The 10,683-nt window shown below is 39.5% G+C and overlaps 1 protein-coding gene across 6 annotated transcripts in view; it reads right to left on the bottom strand.

Moving 5' to 3' along the window:
• Window positions 1-805: 805 nt before the first annotated feature.
• GPM6B (glycoprotein M6B) overlaps window positions 806-10,683 on the bottom strand; it is a 106,924-nt gene continuing 97,046 nt past the window's right edge. For 4 of the 6 annotated variants that reach the window (XM_028727680.2, XM_028727683.2, XM_028727684.2 and 1 more), the window contains 5 exons: window positions 9,172-9,328; window positions 7,949-8,120; window positions 6,071-6,144; window positions 4,774-4,839; window positions 806-2,707 (listed from right to left, as the gene is read on the bottom strand). In XM_028727680.2, coding sequence (XP_028583513.1) covers window positions 2,558-2,707; window positions 4,774-4,839; window positions 6,071-6,144; window positions 7,949-8,120; window positions 9,172-9,328 — 619 coding nt within the window. In that variant the 3' untranslated portion in view covers window positions 806-2,557. Of the gene's footprint in view, window positions 2,708-3,560; window positions 4,054-4,622; window positions 4,649-4,773; window positions 4,840-6,070; window positions 6,145-7,948; window positions 8,121-9,171; window positions 9,329-10,683 lie in introns of those variants that run through there. The other 2 variants (XM_028727681.2, XM_077927501.1) reach the window with 2 other exon arrangements.

The following is a 10,683-nucleotide window of genomic DNA, read 5'->3' as shown; positions in this document are numbered from 1 at the left end:
CTGGCCTGAAAAAGTGGGGCAACTGTGTCTGTACTCACTAAAATTGAATCATATTATCAACTCATTTTAGAGGAGAGTTCCTTGGGAAAGTGATGAAAGAATTAACCCACTTTACAAGCTTTGTAATTAGTGGGAAATGCTGGTACAGCTGAATCGATGGCACCTGATTTGTTGAAATGCCAGAGATTTTGGAAGTTGAAATATATCCTGGCTTCATGTAGTTTGACCACACTGCATTAAAATAATGAAACATAGTATAGATGGGAAACTTTTGCAGTGAGCTTATGAGAGACGCCAGGCATGCCTCAAGCAGTTCTCCTAAGACAAAGTTGAGCAAATAGTACTCTGATTCAAAATCAATTACTGAGAACAGGCCCTTACAGATGAGCATCTTTCAAAACACTTTTGCATATCTGTGTTTGCTAATTTGACTGCTCTCATTTCTTAAGAGACAGAAACTAACAAATTTATGTTTATGTCAAACTGTATCAAACCTGAACTGTGAAATACACTATTGTTGTTTTTTGCCCCAAAGGTAAACTAATAGTGGCAAATCCATATACCAAATAATGCGCACACTTTTTGAAAGTCAGACCCAGTCCAGAGGCACCCTAGCACTGAAGGATATCACATCTTGATAAGATGCAGGGAAAGATCTATCTTCCTATGTCCATTGGTTGCCATATTTTTCAGTAGATGCTAAAACTTCCAATTATGTGTCACCCAAACACTAGCTTTGGGATGGCTGTCTATACTGCTACAACTGTTTCAAAACCTTCTTAAAATAAGCATACACAAATATTGGTTCTATTATCTACAAATATTTATTGTAACACTTGGATATAACTACAGGAAGCCCTTGGCACTGATAGAAAATATTGATTCACGGTTAGGTTACAAAAATTTATACATAGCAAAATTTAATGCTCTTTACATAAAAAATATTAGACTACTTAAACAAAACTTCAAAAAACTCCCAGTAAATAGCTACATAGAATTAGAAAAGAATTAGGCTTTAAGACACTGTCCGTTACCTTTATGCAAACACTGGACTAGTAAGAACATCACCTGCATTGCTGTAGAAATTTGTTTCCTTCATGCAACAGGTAAAAACAAACACTAAGCTATTTTTTATCTGCTCTATATAGATTTTGCCTCTTTAAAAAGAAAGTCAGATTAGGCATGTAACAAACTCAAATGCAAGGTAATACCTGAAGTTTTTTCCACATTAATATTTTTTTCCTTTAAAAACTTTCTAAAGAAACATGTGCTTCCTTTATCTTTATACACTTCTGTATGAGCTACAGGAGCATGTTAATATTCAGCAAACGTTCAAAACTAATCAAACCACACATTAACATGGATGTATGACTTGACTTTTTTACTGATTTAAAACTCACTGATGTACTTAAAGTTTCTCCAACATTTATATAATTTTTTATTTTAAAAAAAGCACACCAAAGATACCATCACTAGTACTCAAGCTAGCACTGAATGTTTCTGAAAATGTTAGAAGGCAGATTTTGTGGGAAACACTTTTAAAATGGCACCCAATATTTTACTGAACACCAAATTTCTTAAAAGAGAAAACAAATAAGCACTGTCTATAAACGTGCTGAGCACCAAAATTGAGACGGGCGGTTGACCTGTGCTCTGTATGGCTATGGGTTTTTATGTTCTACAAATTGTTATCTGCTCACTTGAAACAATTATATCAGTATAATTTCAACAAGGTAACACTTTCTGCTTCGATAAAATACATGATAATGATCTCCCACTGCTATATAAATGCTTCAGACATTTATAGAAAATAAATATTAAGGCAAAGCTGACATTTATTTTCTGAGAAGGGGATCATTATCCTGATCCAAAGGTCTGTCTACATTCCATCAAATGGTATAAAATTAAAAGAAAACAAGCTCTGGGCAACAGTGCCCAGCTTACTCTGGTAAGTGCAGTAGAACAACAGTGGCTCATTACAGCATCAATAAAAAGGGAGTGGCTCAGAAAATAACACTTCTGGCATTTAGTCCACAAAATCCAGTTTTAATTTTGACAGAGACTGAATAAGATTATTTGTAACTTCCTGAAACCGTATCAAATAAGCACAACTATCAGTATTCAGAAGAAAGGGAATAACTAGTCATACTAGAATCTTAGTTACTTACATCTGTGTAATTATATACAGCCTTTAAAATCTTTTAGTCATTGCAGGGCTGGATACCAACTGTGGTAGCCTGTTTTGAAAGGAGCGTGTTCCTTCAATAATTCTTTTATAATTGCCAAGAGATATCCATAAAGATCCTTGACTTGGTAACATGTTTTTCTAAAGTGGCCTAGAGACAACCTCTCTCCCCTCCCCCCCCCCCCCCAATAAAACCCTCCAATCGCAGTGCTAAAGGAATGGAGGATATCCACTGCAAATTTTCCCTATGATCATGGCCCAGGAGCATGAATGTGAAGTTTTTATACTTCTGCATTTGCTTGGACATGCATCTGTTCTGCAGAGCAGCTGCTTGATGATTTGTCAGAGCTACAAAATTCTTCTGGCAAACATTTATGTGTAAGAATTGAGTTGCTCTTTGGACCGAGACTGGATATCCTGAAGCTCCTGTTCTTCTTTTGCTTTGATATCCTGGTAAGCCTGCATTTTGCTCGCATCCTTTAAGTAGGCCCAGTTAGAGGACAGTATCATGAGGAAGTGTATCTGGAAGAGAAGGGTGAGCATGATGGCTAGTGAGCATGTCAAGAGGCAAAGCAGGCAGCTAGTAAGATTAATTTTTAAAAGTTATTCTACATTATTAAATGTTAAAAAAGGCAAAGAGGCTTATTTCTAAAGATCTCTAGAATTTTGCATGCTTAATTCTACTAAGTAGGTACTGGCAAAAGTTAGTAGGAAATAGGAACAAAAGCAGTTAATGCGAAAGAACAACAGAAACGGAAAAGCTTTGAAAATACATTGCAAGTTTACATGCTAAAGCCTAGAAGAGCAACTCAAGATAAATCTGTGATCGTTTCTTCCTTTCCCTGTTTCTTCCCCCATCCTCTTGAGTAAAGGAAAATTGTAATGTGGAAATTTTATATAGTTATCCTCTTAGAAAAGTTGTGTCCCGCCATACTCACTGGGGCAAAAATAGTTTTATTTCTAAAATGCAGCTTTCTATATAAAAGGGTTTGCTTTGCGTGCTGCGTGGTTATACTTTGGAAGCTGATCACTGACAAATAAGTTAGTAGCACATAGCCTGTGCCACAAAAGTTGATCTTTTCTATTTCTCATAGGCCAGGGGTGCGGTGGAATGAACTTGTTTCCATGCTTTTGCTAGAGAACTGCATGGCTTTTGTTTCTTATTTTTTGGGGGGAAATGAAAATGTCAGCTAATGAAAAGAGTATTCTTCAATGAGCCTAATTAGTTGTCTCTCAAAACATTTGACCAGTAAAAACCCAAAGGGCTGGTGTTATACAGTAAAAATGAGAGGCAAATGTGTGGTACTTTAGAAGAGCACTTTGACAACAATCTAAAAGGTAGTCACTGACAGTTATCAAGAATCAAGCTTGTATCTTGTGTGTCATCTATTTGTAGAACAGATGCTTTATTATTTTTCAGATTAGTGAACAGCAGAGACAAAATAACTTATTACAGGCCCTTAATTGATCCAGTAATTATTTCAGAGATGATTGTTAGAAAAAAATATAGCTTGATGTTAAATGAAAGCCCTCCTTCCTTTAAAGGGATGATTTACAACATCACTGAAAATAACAATCTTCTCATAGTATAGAAAATAGCCAGCTCTCACCCACATCATTATTCATATACAAGAAATAAATTTGAATTAATCTAAAATGCTTAAAGATGCTTACTGAAGCTATTTACAATTTACTGTAACAAACTTCAAAAAAGCTAGACTCTTTAGTCTAGGGTGTCAGTGGTTTTTCAAGCTACACAGTGCAGCTCTTTACTGGGCTTATGCAATTTAGAATTTAGTGCAGCAATCTTCCCGACTCTTAAACTTCAAAACGGCATAGTTATATGTGGTAGCCATCATGTAGATCAGCTGGTGGAAGAGAACAAAACACAGCGTATAAGAGACAACAAATTCTACTGGCCTTTTAGGAAGTTCTTTGTGAAAATTTATACTGTGTCAGGCACGGATTTCAATGAGAGCTATGGCAAAAATGAATAGCTCTGCTTTACCCAAGCTATGTAAGGGCCCCTGGTTGTTTCAATGGGAAGTACATTGATAAATTATGACTTTAAATGAATTTGGCAACAGAAGATTGAAAGCAGGTTGCTGCAACAGTTCATTGACTATAAATGGGTCTTGTTTTTAATTAGACTAACTAGCTTCAGTACATTCAGGTACCTTTCATACTCCCCAAAAGACTTAAAGGAAGGAAAGACAGGAGTATTAATTAAAACTATTTTCAAAGGTAGGAAACCTCTGAAGTGTCCTGATGCCGGGAAGTTCTACATACTAATGGCAAAATAGCTATATCCAAAAATGCCATAAATTGGCCATGCAACAGGATGGAGGTAAACGAATAGCAAAAAACAACAAAACCAAAAGAACTATTTTAAAGCTTGCTTTGGTGCAAAGCTTTACTGGGAAATGTAAGCACTTGCCTGCTATTTGGAATATCCTGAGAAAACTACAATCAGGTGCCAACAAACACAAAAATTATTACTTAGTTTAAGTTAAACAATATTTTAAAGATTACATCTGAAAAGGGAATACGTGGTTATTTTATGAGAGAGAGGGGATGATGGTACTCACCAGGGCTATGACAGTAGCACCAGCTCCAGCACACGCCACAATGAACAGGTGGTAAGACAAATAGAACTATAACAGTAAAGAGGAAAATCATTGTCCTAGGAGCTCCATGGCACATTAACAAATATAACTCTCCGGAGGCTGCCTAGTGTGGAGGAAGGTCCGATTCCATGAGCCACTGCACCAACAAATATTTTTGAGGGGACGTAGTGAGTACTCTGCAAGTCCAATGTCAAAACCTATGGCACTTCAAGCTATTCAGACAAGGAGTCTGTGCCAGTGTTGCTGCAACATAACACTGCCAGTTGTACCTAAAGGTCAGGTTCCTTCACACAACTGTGAACACAGGTATGACATGATAGCATGGAAGAAGCCTAGTGGGAATCAGATTCTTCATACAAGAAACTTGCACTCATCTCTCTGATTGTGACTGGGGGGAAATGTTAGCCTCAGTAACTGGATGCTGGTCGCCTCATGTGCAGCTTATTCAGGGCAATTTTTATCCATGCCAGCCAAGAGAAAAGAATGAACAAATCCAAAATTATTATTCTGAGTGAGACTAGGGCCACCACCATGGCAGTTCCATCAGCACCACTCTATTAACATTATTCTAGCCCACAGTCGTAACTGAGGGATGCTCCACACATTTAAAAACCTGTGTACGCCCTGGTTTCCCACATGCATGGAATGACATGGAAGGCAGCATAATAAGGCAAACCTGCCCAACCTGCCTGGAATAGGTGCTTTTATAACTGGCAGCTGTGTGCTACTGCTTGTCACTGTAACTCAGTTGCAGTTAGAGAAACTGATCAGGAGGAGAGAGATGCTGTGGACCACAGCAGCCCAGTCAGCATGATGCCTTAGCAATAAAGATAGGAGACAGCCTATTCTGAGGGTACTATTTTTGCAGTTGTTCCTTATTCAAAGGAAGCCTGGCATATTAATTAAGCATTGATTACTTATCTATACGCTGTATCCTAGTGTTTACCATATTGATGTGTTTTATGCAAAATTGATGTGGCTTGATGAAATAATTTTTCAGCACTGTGTATTCCAGCTACTGAAGGGGTGGGAGGAGAAATACTGTTATCTCTTAACTGGCTATCCATAGAACCACTTAGCCTCACAAGTAGTGCAGACCTATATCCTCAGAATATTGTATCATTCATTCTGTATGATTAAGAAACCTTTTTTTTAAAAAAATAAATGGCATGAGCATTAATGTTTTTGCAGACCAATTGTTTATATTCCAGTTGTCAAGATATGCAAGACAAGCACCGGGTGTCGTAGTCTCGTTTACCTCAGGGGTGCTGCACATATCTGCTAATGCTGACCCACATGCCTTGCCAGGCACAGCATTCCAAGGGATGATACCTGAAGTTAAAATATCAAAAAGCCATTGTTAAAGCTGATAGCTGATGTCATTCTCCCTTCTGAAATCCATTTCCCTTCCCCACCTACACGCAAGTTGTGTTCCTTTAACAAGCACCCACACATTGACCAGTTCAATCTGGAGTTGGCACCAGCAAGTACAAAATCACTTAACAGTGTTCCCTTTCTACATCCAGGAGAGATTCTCCTTGCCAAGAGATGTTCTCAGATCTAGGATTCCCATATGGCGGACAAATGGTTGTTTTAGTCACTATGGACACTCTTCTTCTTTTTAATCACTGTCATATGCTGTGCTTCCTGACTCTATTGAATGGGCAAAGGGATTACTGAAAAGGGTGCTTGCATCTTTACAGGCTCTGCCTTAAACTTCGTGGATTGAGATTGCAATTGTGGTCAATTGCAGAGGAACTATTCAGAATTATCTCTGCAAGCCACTCTCCTCCTCCATTGCCTTATTAAAGCCTCTGTTCCTTTTCTTCATTACTGATCTTCAGGCCATTTTCTTCCTGGTGGAAGTATAGCATGTGACAGCAAAGTACCTCAACATATTGCACTATAGAAGATATTCATCAAATATATTCATCTTTGACCTTTTTGGGGGGTGGGGGGAGCTATACAGCAGTAGGTATGTGTATCAGAGTTATAAAACAATGGAGAAGTGTGTGGAGCACTAAGCCATGTGGAGTGAGAAAAACTATGAGCCAAGGTTTGGGCAACATGCCAACTCAACAGTCATGGCACAGCTCGCAGCAGCACAGAAGCAGCAGGACTAGAGGAGAACAGCTACTTTGTCTTGGAATCTCTATAAGTACTTCTATTGGCTTGTATCCAACTAAGTTGGATGAAAGTGAGTTGTGTCCATTAACTTCAATGGGTTTACTCTGAGAAGGACTAGCAGTGGATAAAAACCCCTTATTTCCCAGGCTCGCCTTTACTGTGCCCTCCCCACACATCTCATTTCCACCGGCCTTTCTGAAAGATTTGTATCCTTCTTTAGCCAATGCCAGAGGAAGTATGTTAGGAACCTTAAAATACCTGGAATCTGGATGGAACTTCTAGAAGTAAATTGACTCAACTTCTATTATGTGTTCAACTGCCCTGTGTTCTATTGCCCTTCCTTTTTGGAGGTGATCATGTCCCTCACTCCTAATCCCACACAAATAATCCCAGTCCCAGGGGAGGGTTGGGGCTAAACAGTATTTGTCACCAAATAAGCACTAATGATAGGAACAACTGCATAGTGTGTGTGATGTTAATCAGGTAAAAAAGATCTGGTCCCATAATGTGTGATTCTTGGGAGCACAAATCTAGACTCCTGTTCCTTCCTCACACTGTTCTGACAATGTATTTCCATTTCAAAACAAAAGGATAAATGAAACTGCTTTGCACAAGCACATACACAATTCACATTATTACAGAAATAGTAAGAATATGCAGATATATAGCTAAATTCAGGAGACTAGCATGGCAGGTTTTCAAACTATTTGGTGATGGGCTCAGGCTTGCTTAAGCAGTTTATTTTGCTGATTGTTTTATTATTAAGCCTGATAGCATAATGCGGATAACAGGCACAAAATCACTTTAGATAAATGACTTGCCAAATGCAGTTAAACTGGGTGCATCTGGAAAGAGGTCAGTGTAATCTGCATTAATTGAAAAAGTAATGACATGTTCAGAGACTCCACACTTGGTTGCTTTTTGGTTCATCTCATAAGGCTAAGACAAACCTGTTGAAGATAGGACAAGGAAAGAGGATAAAGCATTTAATCAGGATTAAAATAAGTACCGTATTGCCTGATATCCACACAGATCTGGTCTGCTGAAGCTGTCATATTTGCTGGGAGTGATCTGATGACTTCGCAAGTTGACCATATGTTATAGAACATGAAGACCGGCACAGCCGAGAAGCCAAAGACGCCAAGCCAGGCCACCCCCAGTACGTAGGTCAGGAAAACAAACTGAGGAGACAGGCACACATTTCTCACAGAAAACCCCTTTCTCATTAATTTAGGAAATCAAGGGTTAATCTCATTTACAGTACACACACTCCTGAATTTTAAAATCCAAGAGCATGTCACAGTCTCCATGTCTGATGTGAAGTCTCGGATTTTCACTCCATAGAGACGTTCCCTATAGCCCGTGTTGCGATGTTAAAAGCCTGACGTTTTAAGTAAGCAAAATAAAAAGCAGCCTGACTTTCCAAGCAGTAGTCATTCTGGGATGCTTTCTTTGTCATTGGAGTGGCACTTCATTACTGGGAACTGTGACTCCCTTACAGTATCTGTGGGTACCTCCCAATTCCTGCTGTACGCAATTAGGATAAGAGGGCATAGCTTCTAACAACAGGGAGTGCCAGCCTGCTGTCTCAGGTGAGCCAACTGAAAAGAATGTCATGCTTCAGCCAACTAAATTGGACCAAGAGATGGGGACAACTTAATTACATTTTGGTGGTGGTGGTGGGGGGGAATCTATAAAGTTAAAAATGAAGTGCTCTCAGTTAAGGGGGGGGAGAAATCCCCACCCCCCAAAAAAGCACAACCTGGCTGCCAAAAGCCCAACACTGGACAAAAACACACAATATATAATCGACATTTTTATGAATGGTGTTAATGAAAACTTTGACAGAACTGTGGCCCACTTAAAAGTTGTAATTTCTTGGAAGAATAAACTTGGTAAAAAAGAGGATTATGTCCAAATTATTTTTTCCTCATACCTCTCTCCAATAAAGTACTATTTGAGAGAGAAAAAGCAGGCAAAAAGCAGGGATAAGAAAACAAGCTAGAATTAATACCTAATTCTCTTGTGACCATTAAAGGGAGATGTATAGCCTCTGCTGTTTATGTGGATGACTAAGGTTCAACTGCTAGCATCTCTAGCTAGGGCTTTCTGAAAGCCTAGGACACTGCTTTCTTATCAAAGGCCAGCGTAAAGAGCTGGTGCAAACAACACTGTAGATAATGCTATGGACCACTGGAGTAGTGGCAATCCATATTCCTGCAATGGACTCACCATTCCACTGATGCAGCGGCCACAGATGGTTGTCTTGAATTCACCATGCAGCTCCTTCACAGCACTTGTTGTATAAAAGCCCTCCGCCAACAGGATAATTCCATACAAGAAAAAAAACGATGCAATGCCATAGATCACATACTGCATTAGTTTTATTCTGAGAAGGAAACAAACAGGGCAATCAGACTCTTGTCACTCTGAAATAAAGTCTCATTTCATAATCATCCGAGAGCACAAGGACAGAATGAACACCTTAGTGGTAAGTTCACAAGTGAGACCATTTACTAGTTGTGTAAAGAACCAGTGTAGTTGGTCATAATTTCCATCAGGTTGCAAGATTTGGCCTTGGACCATGCTCGTGGTTGAGGCTGAAAGGAATTCGTGTCTTCACCATATGGAGAGCAGCAGGTTGAGCAAGGCTGGTCTAGATTCTGATCCAGTTGCTCTTCTTTTAATGTTGACTTGTCAACTGGAACTGGTTAAGCTGTTGTAGATTTTAACCTCATCATATTCAAGAATAAAGGGAACCGGAGCAGATGGAGAAGCTGAATTTCACACACGAACTGAACTCGTCAGTCGAATCCTCAGATGAAAACATCTAGTATTTATTGCCCTTCTATACAGCTATTACACCATGGGTACGCCCGGGGGCCAGATCTGGCCCAATCGCTGCCTAAATCAGGCCTGCGGAAGGTCCAAGAATCAGCGTGTTTTTACATGAGTAGAATGTGTCCTTTTATTTAAAATGCATCTCTGGGTTATTTGTGGGGCACCCATCCAAAATATAGTCCGGCCCCCCACAAGGTCTGAGGGACAGTGGACCGGCCCCCTCCTGAAAAAGTTTGCTGACCCCTGTATTACACAGCCAAAGTTGACCACCAGTAACTTCAAAAATGCTTCAAAAATGCTGCGGCATCTGATGCTTACACATAATTAAATAGCCTCAAGCCCCACCCTCACCAGTCACTATAGAATATTTCTTACTGCAAACATCTTCCCTTACTGTATCCCAGAAGGAACCACAGCATACTTCTGCTGGGAAGGAAACTTTGTTCTTGCTTTGTTTTAGCAGCAAGAAAAACATTTAAAGGGGTGCCGCTCCTACTCAAGTAGACAAAATGAGCTCTGCTGCAAGGATGGAGACCCAGACCGACACACCTCTATGCCAACTAGCAACAAGAAGGGGCTTTCCCCTTTCGTCTCTTGTCAGTGTGTGCACTGCATCCACACAATATAAATTCCTCATAGTAGCAGTAGGGTACATTGCCCCCATCACTCAATATAATGCACCTTCTAGCTCTACCCATTCATTTGTGCAATTAACGTGCAGTTATTTCTCTTTTGTAACGGATCCAGCCATTCTTTTCCATTAAAAGTAATATGTAGCCACAATTTGTGAGTAATTTGCATTGTTCCCCTTTGCTGCTAAATTTGGTTTCTGGTCATCACCGCACCCCATGGTATCCTCACAACCACCCTGTAATGCAGGTTTTGTTTCCTGTTCCACATACA

Source organism: Podarcis muralis, chromosome 4, assembly GCF_964188315.1.
Source record: "Podarcis muralis chromosome 4, rPodMur119.hap1.1, whole genome shotgun sequence".
Lineage (NCBI taxonomy): Eukaryota > Metazoa > Chordata > Lepidosauria > Squamata > Lacertidae > Podarcis > Podarcis muralis.
Note: the sequence above shows the minus strand (reverse complement) of the source record. Positions and strands in the feature narration are given on the sequence as shown.